Source organism: Vanessa cardui, chromosome 28 (assembly GCF_905220365.1).
Source record: "Vanessa cardui chromosome 28, ilVanCard2.1, whole genome shotgun sequence".
NCBI lineage: Eukaryota > Metazoa > Arthropoda > Insecta > Lepidoptera > Nymphalidae > Vanessa > Vanessa cardui.
The window spans coordinates 6,267,789-6,286,513 of record NC_061150.1 but is presented as its reverse complement, the minus strand read 5'-3'; the positions used below and the strand labels follow the sequence as shown (position 1 = coordinate 6,286,513).

Below are 18,725 nucleotides of genomic sequence, written 5' to 3'. Positions count from 1 at the left end.
CGAGCGCCGCCTCCTCCCGGAGCCTCGGCTGCTACCTCCGTTGGCCGCAGACCGAAAGACGGCGCATACTGCGGTTGCAGCTGCACGGGTGACGGCTCCATCGCAGCCGCCCGCCGCTCTGGACTCGGAGAGAGGGGATGGGAGCTCTAAAACGGCTCAACCGAAGCTCAACAAGAAGAGGGGAAAAAAGAACTGGTCCCCCCACTCACTAGCACCCTCCAGCTACACTTACTGGAGAGAGTCGTGGGCGCGCTCTTCCCGGAACGCGGGAATTTTGTCCCACCAACGATGGCACCCGGAAACCGCGATAACTTCGGCGCCGACCACCTGGCGCCTCCGGTCACTGGATACACTGGATTGTCAAAGTAATAAAAGAGTGTGCGACACCCCAAGAAATAAATGCTCTCCTTGGAAAGTCATCGCTGAGCATACAGGACCAAAGCGGCTCCATTACCATTTCATTTACATCAGCACAGCAAAAAACTGGGGCCATAATTCAAAACTTGGTCAAGCTATCAGATCAAAAGAATACAAATGTTCCACAACTACATGTGTTGAGTGCATTACTAAGTACATTACTACCGGTGTTGATCGTAAAACACATAGAAACATTCTCCAAACAAGTGATACAGAAATATTCAAATACGTCGCTCATCGACTTGGACTTAATCCTAACACCGACCGACACAATCCGAGTACTAGTACCGAAGGGAGAAATAACATATTTCAGGAGCAAGGCTCAACACGTGGAGCTCTACTCAGACAAGTGGGTGGAGGCACTACTGGAACCAATGAAGAATTATTACAAGATCCCTTCCACGGAGGCATTGATATCAACGACGGAGAAAATGATATTAGAGATGAACCGGGCACAGTTCGCAGGGGAAGGGGAACAAGGTTCGGTAGTGGACCAGCTACAAACTATGCACGACAAAATCAAAGATTTGTTATGTTACTATGTGAAAACAAAGCTTTTGACGAAGGAGAAGCATCGAAATTACTTTGCGGAACACCTAGCGGGATTGCCCTCCAATTTACTAAAAGGTTTGATGAAAGACTTAAGACAGCAGTACATATTGCAAAGACATTGGTATTTCAAGAAACAACACAACAGAGAATTGAGCGAGCAAAAGCCTGGGCCCTCAAAAGAGACCTAGACGCCGACTCATAAAACTCAACAATATACGACGGAATAGCAAAACTGCTAGAACATATACAGTTGAACTACATTAACGAATACGACTTCGCAAGACAAACTAGAAGACATTTTTTCGGATTAACCGGGAATAAGAAATAATTTATTTTTTTGGGGACCACCGAGCACAGGAAAAACATTAATAATAAAATCGGCGGCTGCGAGAAAGAAGTGGTGCGACAGGGTCAGATAGCAAAAGCGGCGGTCAAAAGGTTGGAAAAGATATGGAAGAACCGTGGGATTAATTTGAAGACCAAAGTCAACTTAATGTTCTTATCTTTATTCTACTTATCTTTTCTATCTTTTTATATGCTCCGAAACGTGGACCCTGACGGCAAGAACCAGGGACAGGATTAACGCGTTCGAAATGTGGTGCTGGCGGAAGATGTTGGGCATCAAGTGGACAGATCGCCGCACAAACGAATCAATCCTGAACCAGCTAAAGATTAGGACACGTCTCTCCATCATTACTAATCAATGCGCACTTCGTTTCTTTGGCCACGTGGCTAGGCAGGAGGACAGCCTGGAAAAACTTATGATGGTTGGCCACGTGGAGGGGAAGAGAGGTAGGGGAAGAGCGCCGTCCCGGTGGATAGACACGATAAAGACAGCCACAGGATCTTGTGCCCAGGCTTGCCTACGAATGGCACAGAATAGGAATGGCTGGAGGAAGGTGGTACGAAGTGTTCAGGAGAGCCACAAGCATGGTGGTCACGACCCTCAGTAATGAGGAAACGACTGGGAAGAAGAAATAAAACATAGTTGCTGCACATTCTCGAAGTCTAATAAAAAAAAAAAAATCACTTTATTTCCCGAACCAAAATTCCAATTTTACAAACACTTATTATTTAATGACTTTACTACACTCCAAATCGACAAATAGGAACTTAAAAAAAACTAAAGCAAAGACTTTAACTTAATATTCTGAGCACAAGCTTGACCGCACAATAACCATTAGCATACCCCTTGATGATGTGTGTGTATTTCGGATCAATGCTCTAACAAATATCCTACATTAATGCTCGAGCATGCCTTTACTAATGAATTATTGCTTTGAGTATATCTTTTCCAGGTGCTCGCAATTCTTACACGCATCAGTGCCCAGAAACCGTGTACTCTCCTTTCAGTGAACATATAACTAAGAAACGACTTTGACGGTAATGTCGTTGAACAATTTAATAGCATAGTTGCTTAATTTGTAGGCGGTAAAGGAACATATTTAGTACAACGGCAAACATACCAATCCAGATGTGCAGCTGCAGTTGTGGCATTCAATACCAAAAGACCGTTGTATAATATTCAGAAATCTTTGTTAGGCAAAAGCCCTGAATTAAGAACAAAAAAAATTTAAGAGAATAGAATACAAAACAACCTACGTAGAAAAAACGTATCACGAGTAAGAAGGATTTATCCTAATGAAAAGTTGAAAACCACAGACCTACATTATGGGGCAGACAGCTGCCACAAACCTGATATGGAAGAAGATATTTACGGTATTGCCAAAGAGAGTTTCTTAAAACATTTAGAAAAGTCAGACCAGGAAAGGGCCACTATCGAAAGTGCAACCGTTCTGCAAAGAGATAGCAGTGAGTGGTTGGAACTTCGAAGGAATTTGTTAACAGCGTCCAACTTCAGCAAAGTTATAAAACGCCGTCCTACTGAGTGCCAGTATTGTAAAAGCTATGCCGTATAAAAGTGATATTTCGAGTATTATTCGAGCCATGGTCAGTGATAGACGTGTTATCGCTTATTTTATGAAAGTTTAAACACATCTCGTGCTAAATTGGAACTAATAATTAGTTAACATAAGTGACAAGTTTGCTTAGTGATGTTCTACATAAAATACGTAATTACTTGAATAAAGTGACCATTGCGTATCACCCCCTTTCCCCGCACACTTCGGGTAAAAGAGAGGAATAGTTATTTTCCATCTCTCTCGAGTCAACGAGATCCTAGTGTGAGCCACGGGCGACGTCACCGACACCTCCCGAAAACGCACGAAGGCACTCATTCGTTTTTAAACGTCGTCGTTGCAACTTGAAAAAAATATACATACGTATATTCGTAGACTGCAATCGCAAGCGCCGCTTATACAATGTCTACGAAGTGTGCGGCATGCAGTAAAAACGTAAACAAGAATGATTCTCTGGAATGCACTAATTGTTCAAATAGCTATCACTTTTTATGCGTTAATATATCGCAAAAATCTTCTACAAAGCTAACATCTGAATTTAAATGCAATTGGTTATGTCCAAGCTGTATATGTAAGCAACCTAAACGTGACAATACGAATACTCCAGTACGTCCGGTATTAGATTCTCGAGTCGAAAGCTTGATAAACCATGAACATGTCACGCAAAGATTTAAAAACCGTTTGGACGACACATCCAGCCATAGTGGACAGTGTCATTGCATCTCGGAAGATAATTTACGTGATATAATTAAAACCGAAGTCCGCGAAACAATAGTTCGTAGCCTCGATGAAATACTGAACTCGAAGCTTAGTTTTCAGCTGAAAAATATACATGAAGAAATATCAATTTTCAAGGAATCAATGAATTTTATTAACGAAAAATTTGAAGATCTTAAGGTACAACATATAACACAGACGGATAATATCAACAGTCTCCTTAAGGAAAATGAAATGTTGCGCACAACTGTTAACAACTTAAGTTCTAGAATAAGCCAGTTGGATCATTTGGTGCGGGCTAATAACCTCGAAATTCAGTGTGTCCCCGAGCACAAATCCGAGAACCTACTCAACATCGTGGCCCAATTGGGTAATGTTATCAAATGTCCTATCGATGCCAAGGATATTGATTACTGTGCGCGCACCATGAAATACGACCCTTCAAGCTCCAGGCCTCGTTCCATATTGGTCAAATTTCGTTCTCCACGTATCCCGTATAATGTACTTGCTGGCGTGATACAATTCAACAAAAATAACCCTTCAGATAAAATAAACTCCAGCCACCTAGGGATTGGTGGGGGTAGGGACAAAAAGCCCATATATGTAGTCGAGCACCTGTCTCCAGAGTTGAAATCCCTTCATATGAAAGCCAGACTTAAGGCAAAGGAGCTGCAATATAAATTTGTGTGGGTTCGCGGCGGAAAAATATTTATACGTAAGACCGAAATTTCCAAAATTATTGTTGTTAATAGTATTGATACCCTATCAAAAATAATTTAAGATAAGTTAAGGGATTTTCCTCTTTTTGTGTATTGATTTAGTTTAATTATTTTTTCTTCAAATTCACATCGTTTAATTGCTACTTCCAAAACGTTCGAGGATTAAATACAAAAACTTTAGAATTTTATAACAATGTTATATGTTGTAATTACGATATTATTGTCTTATGTGAAACGTGGCTTCACAATGGTGTTTCGGATTCGGAACTATTTGACGACAGATACACTGTTTACAGGAGGGATAGGGAATCCAGTCCTATTTGTAATAAAAAAACGGGAGGTGGTGTACTAATCGCGGTGTCAAAATTAATAAATTCGAAAAGAATTAAATCCTTCGAAAGTGCCTGCGAGGACTTATGGATTTCTGTTGATATTGATAATGGCGGCCGCTCATCTCATGTTTTTATTTGTGCAGTATATCTACCCCCACCTATTCAGAGAAACATATTAGAACACTTTATTGCTAATACTAATCGAGTTATGGAAACTGGTAATAAAACGTTAATCGTAGGCGACTTTAATATGAGTAATATTGAGTGGTCACATACAGTAGATTTACCGTGTACAAATTTTAATCCTACCTCAAATTGTACATATAGTTCATTTGCAAGCTTATTTATAAATTTCATTGTACTTAATGATTTAAAACAATATAATTTCGTGACAAATAAGAACAATAAAATTTTAGATCTTATCTTGAGCAATGTTTCTGTCGTCAACTTAGCACCGAGCTATGATATTTTAAGTGTAATTGACGGTCACCACCCTCCTTTACAATTTTCAATAAATTTTAGCAACGGTAAGTCACTAGAATCTAAAGTCATGTTAAGAAATAATTTTTTTAAGGCTGATTATTGTAAAATTCAGGAGGCTTTACAAAATATAGATTGGGATGATAAATTTTCAAAGTGTGGAGATGTAAACGAGATGGTTGCATCTTTTTATGCAGTCCTTCGAGTCTTAATTGGTATGTATGTTCCCAAAAAGAATTTTAATAAAAATCGTTATCCCGTATGGTTTTCAAAAAATCTAATTAGACTTTTGCGAGAAAAAAACAAATACAGAATCAGGGCAGGCAAGTATGGAAATCCTCTCGACGTTTTGTCTTTTAAGTTGTTAAGATCTAGATGTGAACATCTTCAAACCGAATGTTACAATAATTATTTAGAACTTCTTGAGTCTTCTCTATCCAAGAACGCCAAGCATTTTTACACCTACATACAGTCTAAAAGGAAAAAAAACTACCGAGTTTCCTTCCCAAATGTATCTTGATAATCAAGTTGCTAATAGTGGTAACGAAATATGTAATCTCTTTGCTACTAACTTCTTATCCTATTATAGTACAAATACTTCAAATTTAAATAGAACTACTCATGCTGCTCATGAAGCTTCATCTGGGACTATCAGTTCTATAATTTTGTCTCATAAGGAAATACATAAAGCGTTAAAAAGTCTCAATCCATCTAAAGGAGCAGGTTTCGATGGTATTCCATCTTACTTTATTGTTAATTGCGCTGATGCATTAACGGCCCCGCTTTACCATATATTTAATACATCACTTTCCACGGGTATTTTTCCTACATATTGGAAAATATCCTTAGTAATACCTATTTTTAAATCCGGAGACCCCAATCAAATAAATAATTATAGACCGATATCCTTGTTATCAATTCTTGGTAAAGTACTGGAATCCCTGTTATATCCTTATATTGCATGGCATGTAAAACAACTTATTTCACCGCATCAACATGGTTTTTATAGATCTCGCTCCACAAATACTAACTTGATTTCCTACGTCGAGGATTTATGTGACTCGATCGATGCTAAAGTGCGAGTCCACGTCATATATACCGACTTCAGCAAGGCGTTCGATCGAGTTGACCATAAGATACTGCTCTCAAAGCTTTCAGGACACGGTATATGTGGACGCATTTTAGAATGGTGTGCTTCATATTTGAGTGAACGAAGGTCAATTGTAGCTGTTAAAGGATACTTTTCTGAATCTTTTAGAGTTTTATCTGGAGTTCCACAGGGTTCCCGCCTTGGGCCATTATTTTTTAACATTTTTATTAACGATCTTACATTGTGTTTTAACCATTCTCGTTACTATTTATTTGCCGATGATGTTAAACTTATGAAACCTATTCACAGTCTTAATGACGCTAAATTGCTGAATGAAGACTTGGGCAAACTTAGCGACTGGTGCGACTATAACAACATGTCTATGAACATCGATAAATGTCATTTTATTAGATTTTCACGAAACAAATCAGACTTAGTGTACTATTATACTTTTAAAAACAAAAAGTTAAAGGAAGTTACCAGTGTTCGGGACTTAGGAGTAATCTTCGACTCAAAGCTCCGCTTTCATCTGCATATTGATCACATAATAAATAAAAGCTTTAAAACACTAGGATTCATATTACGTAATGGTAGGGACTTTAAAAAAGTGTCCAGTAAAATTAATCTTTATAACACTTTAGTACGCAGTACGCTAGAATATTGTAGCAATGTTTGGAATCCACATTATGAAGTATACATAAAAAGAATAGAACGGGTTCAAAAGAGGTTTTTGTGGCACCTGTCTTACAGCTGTAACATAACTAAAACACACCCTCATTACATTGACCGATTAAAATACTTTAACCTTGATTCTCTACAAAACAGAAGAGAAATACTTGACCATACATTTCTGTTCAAAATGGTAAATAAAGATATAGACAGCCCGCAATTACTTTCAAAACTATACTTTAATGCACCAGTAAAACTCCCAAGAAGGCTCGTGTATACTCCATTCAATACAAAAAAATGCAAAAGTAATCTCGCTCATTATTCACCTTTGAATAGAATGACATTAAAGTTTAACTCTCTTTTTAAAAATACTAATATTGATATATTCTCGGGAAGGCCTCTTGAATTCAAAAAAACAATTAAAAAATGTATAATTAATTAATTAAGCTTAGATTTTAGTTTATAGTTGTTGGTTCTCCATGCACTTTATTTAAACTAAAATGTATTTAAACCAAAATGTTAACTTAGTGATTACATGCACTCTGTTACTATTTCAGAATGAAGTGGTTGCCTGTAACTGAGGTAGCACATAGCATCTTAATTGTATTAATTTAAATGGCTGTATTTGTGTATACTTTGTTGGCGATCCAATAAATAAATAAATTCCATTGTACGTAATAGTTTTTAAAACGATGTTTTTTAATTTTTCGATTTTATTCATTTTTTTATTTACTAGTTGTATAAAATTTAAATAAAAACAATAAAAATTTTATCTTAATCATAATATTTACGTTTAATCATTTAATTTGTATAACAGTATAGTAGTATTATGTAATTGCGACATTAATATTCTGCGTAAACCGAACTTAAAATAAAATGATCATCGAAAACCGACTGTTTTATTTATAAGCAAACATTTGAGAGCTACTCAGCTAATCACGCCCTCAAATTGTATGAGTGACGTTTGAGAATACCATTTAAATTTAGGAGCTACTCAAAGTTAAGTTGCGCTCAACTGAGTGTTTGATTTGAGGGACGTTTCAGTATTCGGCCGTAAGTCGTTTATAATAATTTGAGTTACTTATGATCAGGGGTCGTAATTAGGTAGTGTGATTCTAAAAACAATTCTAAGAAAAAGATGTAATTTGTTTACGCGTAATCATGGGCTTTCAATTTGATTGTAAAACATTCCATACCTAATGTTTAAGACTATGATAATTTATTTTCAATTATGTAATTTTTTTTTCGCTTCATAATAATAATAAAAAGTTGATTATTAAAATAACTTGTTTTATTTAGGTCTGATTTTTCAATTGATAAGATATACATATATTAGTGATGCATTTATATAAAATAATTCCTACCTCCTGTTTTAAGCCATCTTATCACTATCGGTATTTTTGTTGTTTATTAAGTACAATACACACAACGGTTGGAAACTCTTATTTGCATTACTACAAGTATGTACGTACGACCTAGACCTACGTATGTAAGTTCTTCAATTTCATACTAATATATACATAAATTATATAATACAATTATATACGCATATATATATATATATATATATATATATATATATATATATACATACATATGTATATACATATATATAGGTACATAAATTATAATTCAGTAATATGGACAGGTATACTTACAACATTGAAAGTTTAGCAAAGATAGCTTACATTAATACAACTTTAATAGGTTTATATTTTATAGTTACTTAGGGGAAGATCCCTACCCTTCGTACGCGGGGCACATTCATACAGTCAAAATAACTTTTGAACGAAACAACGTGCGGTTATGCTTTTGTATGTGTGCGTGAGTCGCGGTACCAACCTTATGCCAACGAAATATCGCGCCATTCGCAGCGGTGAGAGTGAAGCGACAGGTACGAACGTGTTTTGGCACTCGGTAAGTAATATTTTGATAAATGTTTTTGTCTATTGTTACCGTAGCTAAAATAAGTTTCCGTGTAAAGTAATCTATTAGTAACTTGTAAAATATACTTAAGATACGATTTAAATAGTTAATTCATGACGTTTTACTATTAATATCAAAAGAGGTAATATTTTGTTGTTATTTAGTTAGTGGGGTACTTTCGGACAGAACTAGATGGGGCACATTCGAACGCGTACGAATGTGCCAACTGGTAGATAGTGCGTTAGTCTGCTTATGTCTAATTTTTTATTAACTTTGTTCCGTGTTTTACTAATTAAAATATCTAAATCATCATACACATAGAGTATATGATGATATAGGTATTTTAATACCTTGTTATTTTTTTACAGAAACATGGTGCGGACATATACACCAAAAAACGCAACTAGACAAGTTGTGGATGAGGAATCCATGCAGTCAGCAATACAGGATGTTGTGCAAGGGGTATTGTCATATAGAAAAGCCGCGAACAAGTACAATTTGAAATTGTCAACATTAGAAAGCCGAGTAAAAACATACAGAAAAAGAAATGATGCTGAAGGGTCAAGCAACCGTACATTTAACTCTAAATATACAAGTTTCCAAGTATTTTCTAGTGAAGAAGAAAAACTGCTAAATGATTATATAATCAAATGTTGTAAGATGCATTATAGACTTACGACGATTCAAACAAGAAAGCTTGCATACGAATATACCAAATCTTTGAGCTTAAAATATCCAGCAAAGTGGGAAGAAGATAAGATGGCTGGGAAAGAATGGATGTATGGTTTTCGCAGAAGAAACCCGGAAATTAGCTTACGCAAACCCGAAAACACAAGCGCTGCAAGATCTTTTGCGTTTAACAAAACTTCAGTTAGCGAGTTTTATACCAACTTGAAGACAGTGTTGGAGCGACATCCATTAACTGCTGACAGAATCTTTAATTTCGACGAATCAGGCGTATCTACCGTTCTAGCTACTCCGAAAGTCTTGGCTCCAGAATGTCAAAAACAAGTCGGGCAAATTGTATCAGCTGAAAGAGGCGAGCTCGTAACTTTTGGTGGCATTATATCTGCCAGTGGAAATACCATTCCTCCACTTTTCGTGTTCCCACGCGTTCATTATAGAGATAATTTCCTCGAAGGGGCTCCCGAAGGAAGTCTTGGCGCTGCAAATAGAAGTAGGTGGATAAATAGCTTTATATTTGTATCTGTTTTAAAACATATCCAGAAGCATACACTCTGCACAAAAGATAACCCCATATTATTGTTGTGCGATAATCATGAAAGCCATGTTTCTCTCGAAGCCATCAACTACGCCAAAGAAAATGGTATAATTTACCTATCTTTTCCACCGCATACATCTCACCGCCTACAACCGCTCGATGTTGGAGTCTTTGCAGCATTATCAAAGTTGAAAATTGCTTTCAACAATTGGCATACAATGAACCCAGGCAAAGCATTGACCATTTACAATACTCCAAAGCTTGTGACAATTGCGTATTTCGAATCATTCACTGCAAAAAATATAATAAGCGGGTTTAATAAACCCGGGATATGGCCTCTGAATGAATTGGCCTTTGGTGATGAAGATTTTGCTCCAACTGAGGTTTATACATCCCGCAACATAGAAAATGTAACTTCTACTCAAAATATCGTTGAAGATTTGTCTGCACCTACTCCGCAGCCAGTTGTCTCTGATATCTGCCATCCTTCTACTTCAGGAACACAAGATTTCTTGGCGATTCCACCAGAATCTACAGAACAAACTATTAACTCTCCATTGATAACTGATGATGATGAACTACAAAGAAATAATTTAGATGCTAATTTAGATGGTGAACCAGATGCTTTGAATATTTCACCAACCCGTCAAATTGTAGCTCCTTTGAAGACTGTTTTGACACCAGAGGCAATTCGACCCTAACCGACTGTTGTAAGAAGTAATAAAACAAACAAAGGACGACGGCCAGGAAAATCACGTATTTATACTGACACACCCGAAAAAAAGGCAATTGAAGATAAACACAATGAGAAAGAAATGAAAAAGCTAGAACAGGAAAGAAGGGCTAGGGCTAGAGAAATGAAACGTAGTTTAGTTGGCTTTAATTTAAAAACGAAGAACAAAAAAGTTAAAAACACAAAAAGTCAAGAATCAGATTCTGATGGATCTGATATAAGCTTTCAAGAGAGCTCAACTTCTGTCATAGATGAAGATGAAAACGAGCATGAAAATTTTGAAATTAATAATAGCCAATTAATAATACCAGAAAATATTAAAGACGGTTCGTTTGTTTTAGTGAAATTTCCTAAGAAGAAAAGTATTATTTACTATGTAGGAAAAGTTGTTAGTCACTACAGTAAGACTGAATTTAAAATATCTTATTAAAGAAAGAAGCCAGGCTATTCGTGGACATTCGTTTTTCCTAATGTTGAAGATATTCATACTGTTTATATAACAGATGCCGAAATGATTCTTCCTGAACCTAAGCCTCCAAAATTTTGTACTTCTAGAACATCAAAACTTCACTTTTTCAGTAAATTTTTCTAATTATATTATTCAGTAATTTTTCACTAACTACAACTTTTTGCAGTGCTAATCCGCACCAAATATTAAAAAATGTGATTTTAAATTTAAGATTAATTATTTAAGTGTAAAATGAAGCAATTTCATGTTGATTGTTACAGGAAAGTAATTTAACTGTCGTTAATTTTAAGAAAAGTCATTTAAGTTTTGTTTTACGAAAAAGACTATGTTATTTTTGCTGACTACCAGAAAAAGTATTTTATTTTTGTTTAATAGAAGTTAAATATTTATGTTTGTGTTTAATTTCAATACTAATTAAAGAATTTTGATTTTTAAGTATCGTTTTAATCATACGTACGAAACTACCCCACAGCGTACGAAGGTACACCTAACACTGTATGTAGGTGCCCCGTTATTGGGGCAGATTCGTACATATTCCAGATTTAGTTTATATCATAATTATAGCCGAAACATCATATTAAATCACATGTATTTTTTTATATGAATCTCAGATAGTTATACTATACATTTAAGCTGTCATGTGTTTGATTCATGGAAAAATAAAAAAATAAAATGTGAAAACCGTACGAGAGGTCCCCACCTTCCCCTACATTATTATGCCACAACTTATAATCAAATTCTTGTAGCGTAAGTCATAACTAAACCACATTTTTTAATGTAAGGGACAAGCTATCTTAGATGCTATAAAGTTTTCTGAAATTTTCGTTATATAGTATGAAAGAATGAGAAAATCTAAGGTACTTTGCTCTAGATGCTATCTGAATCAGATAATACAATAAAAAGTTAGAGACAGATTTAGAAAAAATCAAACGTTTTTTTGCTCTCCTGAAAAACCGTACTTTGTCCCTTACACTAATTGATATTTCTGGTATCGATGTTTTGGTATTTATGATGCGAGGAATTAATAAAAACTATAACAGCCACTTGACTATTCATTTTGTGGCGGGAGTACTCCTAAAATGGAATTAAAAAAAACAAATTAAAAGAATAATTAATGAAGTGCAATCAGCTGGGTTCAATGTCATAGCGACCATTTGTGATCAGGGCTTCAAATGTAAGTGCCATCAAAGAATTAGTAAACGATACGAGAATTATGCCTTTGAGAAATAATAAGGAGCTAAAAGATAACATATTTATTATAAATAATAAAGAAATAGCACCACTATTTGACGTTCCACATATGCTAAAGGGAATCAGAAATAATATGCTCACAAAAAACATTATTTGTGAAATTGATAATGAAAAATTTATTGGTCAATGGGATCATATAATAAACCACGTGATTCCTGGAAAAATTAAAAAAATGAAGGTCCTATGTGCATCTCAGGTTTTTAGTGCAAATGTTGCCATGTGTATGGGATATTTTGCAGGTAAGCAACACTTAGGCTCTCATTTACACTTTCATACAGAGTCCTAAATATGCATAATTTTTAACTTACATGTTGTTTACATTGTTGCAGATCATAAAATCATCCCTGAAGAAACGAGAGGTACTGCAAATATTATAAAATTCTTTGACGACCTCATCGATTCACTAAATGGCAGTTATGGAAATGCACAGAAAAATCAAGGGAAGCCATTGCTGGGTCCTGTAACTCCATTTTCTTCCCATCAAAAAATATGGACTGATGCAAAACAGGTCCTAAAGACCATGAAATTTATTGATAAACAGGGCAATTCAAATAGTGTGCCATCTATAAATAATTGGATTTGGACAATTGAGAATATTGAATTTATTAAAAAAAAAACTGGAAAAGGATTACTGTTTGAGGTCATTTTGGATATTTAGATATTTCAATCAGGATCCTTTGGAGAACTTTTTTAGGTCAATTCGCAGTCATAGGGTACGCAATACAAATCCTACATGTGCTGGATCCGAAATAGCCTTTGCCTCTGTATCTGTATTAGTAAATAATTTGTGTAGTCGCTCCAATGGATCTAATTGTGAAGCAAACTCTGCTCAAAATCTGCTGCTTTAGGGTTTTTACTAGGGGTGTTAGGGAGCTCCGTAACCGTAACCGAAACTATCGGATATCCGATATAAAAAATCATCCGTAACCGTAACCGAATCCGAAATGAAAGTTTCGGATAGCATCGGATAGGGGCGGAGCCTAATTGAGACACGTTATGACAAGTTGTTTTGATCGGCCGGCCGCTGCCAGTGCCGACACACAAGCTGCGCGCATTGTTTGTTTTTTTTTCTTCTTTGACAAATGTGTTGGTTGTGTTACGGAATCGATTGAATTTGTACAAAATGCGTCCTAAGTCGAGTACAGTTTGGTCGTTTTTTGATGAAATGACCGATTCCGCAAAATGTAAACAGTGTGGTAAAGGCTTTTCAAGGAAAGGAGGTGGGACTACATCGCTAAAACTTCACCTTAAATCACAACATAGTGATAAGTACGAAGAACTTTTGCTACTGGAAAAAGGTAACCAACAAAATAACCTACAAACAGCCAAGCAGCTGACACCTTTACAAGAGTGTAAAAAACAGTTGACACTCAAAGATTCGTTAAAAAATAAAGGTGCCTGGGATGAAACTAATACCAAACAAAAAGAAATTGATAAATTAGTGGCTGAAATGATAGCGTTACAAAACTTGCCATTTAATTTTGTAGAAGGTGTGGGATTTCAAAGATTAGTGCAAGCAGCCTTACCACGTTATAATCTTAGAGGTCGGCAGTACTTGGCAGTACATGAATCGGGATGAAAGTGGAAAAGGCAAAATGTTATTGATAATTATGTTTCAAGGAAAATATCGAAAGAACAAAAGCAGCTGATTGACCGCGATGTGTTAGAATTATATAGAGACTCGTTTCATACTTTCAGCATAGTGGTAGAACGATCGATTTATGAAATTGATGCGTTGGATACCTGGTTACGCTTTGCCTTCCCGCAAAAGATCATCGAATAGCCACTTAAATTTATTATACAATAGTACAAAACAAAAACAAAAGCCACAATTAGACACAGATTGTGACACAATTTGTATCTCATTGGATTTTTGGACTTAACGTAAAACTGAATCATACATTGCTGTGACTGGTCATTACATAAGTCGCGAATTTGAATTAAGAACTATTCTTTTAGATTGTTGTAGTTTTTCTGGACAGTACACAGCTGCTTATATAGCTGCCGAATTAAGGATCATATTAGACGATTGGAATCTGACACATAAAGTGAATTTCGCAGTTTCGGATAACGCTGCAAATGTCACTAATGCCGTTAAAGACGATTTATGCTGTAAACATTACGGCTGTTTTGACTATTCACTTAATTTGGTTCTACAGGATTCTGTAGAAATTTTTAATGTTTCCTTAACTGAAGTAAAAAAATTGTTGGTTTTTTCCATAAAAGTACTTCTGCTTGTGAAAAGCTTAACCAACAACAGATTTTAAAAAATATAACACCGAAACGGCTCGTACAGTCAGTAGAAACTCGATGGAATTCCACTTATTACATGATCAAAAGAATTATTCAATTAAAAGATGAAGTAATAGTTACCATGGCTCTTCTCAATAACAATTTACCCATAATATCTGAAGAGTGGTCATTATGTTCAGATTTGCGTCACATAGCAATTCGATGAAATGACTGCCTGTATGAGTGGTGAAAAATATGTCACTGCAAGCGACGTGATTGTAGTGACAAGAATTTTAAACCATTCATTGGAAACTTTTAGTGGATCAACGAATTTTAATTACGAAATAATACAACAATTTATCCAAACTCTGCAGCACAACTTTAATAGAAGGCTAGGGAATGTGGAAAAAAGTGGTACATTTTCTTTATGTACTTTTTTTAGACCCTCGTCACAAGATGGTCTCTTTATGGACCAAACAAACGCTGAAAATATCATGCGCCGCCTGCTGAATCATGTCCAGGAGCTGAATGCATGGAAATAGCGGCCGCCAGCAGCTGAGATCAACCCAAGTAGCAATAACACTGCATGGAATATATTTGACAAGTTAATGTCCAGTACAGTTACCAATAAACAAGGCACACATCTCTCTAAAGCCATCAGTACCCCTAGTACGAGTTTCAATACTTGATACGTTAATGACGTATCGACTTCTCGAAAACGTTTACGAAATATTTGTATTCGGTAGTATGAGTTTGACATTACTCGTTTGCGTTTAAACCATGATAGCTGTCGAACTACTCGAAATAGACTACTACACAATTTATATTTCCATCTCACTTACACGCGCTAAAAAAGGTGAGACAAATATATTCGACCGTTTTTATTGTATTTGACATTATTCATCATGTTTTCTTGTTTTCATACAATATTCGCGCGCAATTCCTATGTCAACCTATTGACAAACTGAAACTCAAATTGAATTGAATTCTTATTAAGTTATTACCATGGCAAGAAGAACGTCGCGCACACAATTTGACGTGATGGTGGATTTTATGGAGAGGTTAATTAAATATGTTTTATTACTTCAATGTGATATATGTGATATCCCACAATTAAAAATTAATAAATTATAATCTCAAATCTAGTAACGGCGACTTAACGAAAACCCGTTTATGAACCCCAGGGGCGGCTGAGGTCCGCAGCTAATTGGGATAAGTTAGCGGCCCTCCTTAATATGGACTGTACCGGGGATTCAAAACCGGTGGAGAAATGGAAAAAGGTAAGACAGCGTTAGAGTTCTATACTTTCAAATGATTGACTCTTAATTTACTATGCAATGCATGATATTACATAAATGGAGAAACATTTACATGCTTTCTCGTTGGAAATTTAAAAAATGTCGTTTACATGCATTCATGCATGCGTGCATTTGTTGTTTTATCTTTTAAACTTTAATATGACTTTTACCCTTAAATACCCTTTAACCCTTTTAATAGCGCATGCATACCATTTTTGATATAATTTATGTAATAAAATATGCATCCCTTTATTAATATTAATTATTCCTCGCTTTGCATGTAAGGTTTGGAGTGACGTACTAAATAACATATAAAAAAAGCAGCTTAAATTAATAAAGCTGCAACAAGCAAAGGTGTTAGTCCACCGATTAAACTAGCATTGTCAGGCCTGGAGCGCCGGGTTTTAACCTTAATTGGCTACCAAGCTGCTTCAGGTCTGACGCAAATAGAAGAAATTGGTGTGGAGGTAACAAGATAATTAATTAACAATTTGATGTATACAATCATATAATGTATGTTAATTGCTTGTTTGATCTGTTTTATTAAACATAGGGTTTTTTATATTTTATTTTTTATTAGGCTATCCATCATATCAATTTATATTTTATGAGAAAACTTGAAGAAAAATCTTCAAGTACAATTAGTGTAATTAAAAATTTAAGTAATAATATAATAATGAGAATGAGTTTTTTGTATATGAGTAGGCACATATGGCATACCTATATGGCACATTTATTGTTGTATATATGATATTATTTCTTAATGTTTCAGTTACCAGTTATTAATTTGGCTGGAATTACACCACCACCACCACCACCAATAAATAATGTGTCACCTAACGAAGAGCCTATTGAAGATGCTTCTTCACCTATAGGTATTATTATTACTTAAACATACTACAGTCACTATCAAATTGTTGTCTAAAGCGGTGGTGTAGCTAGTCTCAATTCTCAAACTTAAATCTACCCACAATGGCAAGCAAATGCGATAATTGCAACAAAGCGATTACGAAGCCTTCTCCTGGTATAGAATGTAACAAGTGTGAACGGCTAGTACATATAAACGCGAAATCTACCGGGCTAACGAACAAGCAGGTTGCGGTACTGAAAGCAGCATCATCTGGACTGGCCTAGAATGCATTCGAGAATCACCGAAGCGCAACTCCTCCATTGTGATTCCAGAAGAAGATGACGAAGAAGACGATGTACACAATAATCCTGATGCGAAAACCCTAATCCATAATATATCAAAGCACGTTGAAAAAACAATTAAAAAGGAGATGAAAGAGATAAGTGAATCCCTACAATTTCATAGTGCGAAGCTCGATGAAGTAATGGGAAGTATAGAAATATTTCGACAAACAATTAAAAACCTAGAGAAAAAAAATATTGAGCTTACAAATAAAAATAACAACTTAGAAACTAGAGTAGGTGCGCTCGAACAACAAATTCAAGCCATGGAACAAGAAAAGCTTTCAAAACAGATTGAAGTTTCCAACGTACCTTACAATAATAATGAGAATGTTCAAGTCATAGTTGAAAACGTAGCTCGAAAACTAAACGTTCCCAAAAGTGGCATTAAGCATACCTATAGACTAAGGGGAAGAGGTGATCGTGAAGGAAACCTGCTAGTGGAGCTAAAAGAAGAAGCTGCTCAAACAGAGTGGTTAGCAGCTGCACGATCGACATCAGTGACTGTTGCAGACGTTCGCCCCCAGGAACCTAGCAATAACGGAAGAGTATACGTAAGAGAATGCATGACTCGCTTAAATAAACAAATAATGTGGCTAGCAAAACAAGAACTTAAAATAAAACAGAACTATAAATATGTGTGGTTCAAAAAAGATTACGTAAAAGCTCGCAAAGATGACCATGGAAAGATATTCTATCTAAGAAATCTATAAGATGTACCGAAGTCAAAATGTTTTTTGATCAACTAGAAAGCCTCCAAACAAAACATAATTTTTCCAGTAATCGCATCTTTAATATTGATGAAACAGGTATAAGTACTGTTCAGAAGAATTCCAAAATTTTAGCTCCAAGAGGCTTAAAACAAGTAGCAAAAGCGACAAGTGGAGAACGAGGTGTCACCACAACTGTTGTTTGTGCTGTCAGTGCTAATGGAATATATATACCTCCAATGTTCATCTTTAAAAGAAAAAAATGAGTGAACTGTTGCTGAAAGGCTGTAATAGCGATATGATTGCTACCGTTTCTGATTCAGGTTGGATAAAGGAGTCCATATTTGTTGATTATCTGCAACACTTTATTTCTTATGTAAAACCTACCAAAGAAGCACCAGTCTTGGTAATACTAGATAATCATGAGAGTCACATTAGCTTGGGAGCATACAAACTTTATCGAGAAAATAACTTGCACGTTCTTATCTGAAATATAATGATTTGCTTGTCATTCAATCCTGTATATTTTGGTAGTTTTACATTTAAAGAAGTTAAGAATACTGTTTGTTAATTAAATTTTGTTATTTTCAGATATGCTAGAATCACTGCATCGAAGGCATTCGATGTTTCTCGATGCAAAACAACAGATGGTTCTTTGATTGCCTTACTAATGGGAGCTAAAGTACCAAACACTCCAGCCATGGACAGAGGAAGAAAATTGGAAGGCTTGGTACGAAAGGAAGTAGAAAAACAGTATGGCAAGATTGAAGAATGTGGCTTAATCATTAGCAGAAAATT

The 18,725-nt window shown here is 35.6% G+C and overlaps 2 protein-coding genes across 2 annotated transcripts; both read left to right on the top strand.

The window, feature by feature from the left end:
• The first annotated feature begins 9,193 nt into the window (after nucleotides 1–9,193).
• On the top strand, nucleotides 9,194–10,744 carry LOC124541506 (MFS-type transporter clz9-like). The gene has a single exon (XM_047119420.1). It carries the CDS (start codon nucleotides 9,194–9,196, stop codon nucleotides 10,742–10,744), a length of 1,551 nt encoding a protein of 516 aa, XP_046975376.1.
• Nucleotides 10,745–17,306: 6,562 nt separating this feature from the next.
• LOC124541381 lies at nucleotides 17,307–18,061 on the top strand. The gene has a single exon (XM_047119236.1). The coding sequence runs from the start codon at nucleotides 17,307–17,309 to the stop codon at nucleotides 17,928–17,930; it is 624 nt and encodes a 207-aa protein (XP_046975192.1). The 3' UTR covers nucleotides 17,931–18,061.
• Nucleotides 18,062–18,725: the final 664 nt, after the last annotated feature.

Excerpts from the sequence above, each read along its gene's own strand:
- LOC124541381 (XM_047119236.1), top strand. The coding sequence starts at position 17,307 with ATGAAAGAGATAAGTGAATCCCTACAATTTCATAGTGCGAAGCTCGAT.
- LOC124541506 (XM_047119420.1), top strand. The coding sequence starts at position 9,194 with ATGGTGCGGACATATACACCAAAAAACGCAACTAGACAAGTTGTGGAT.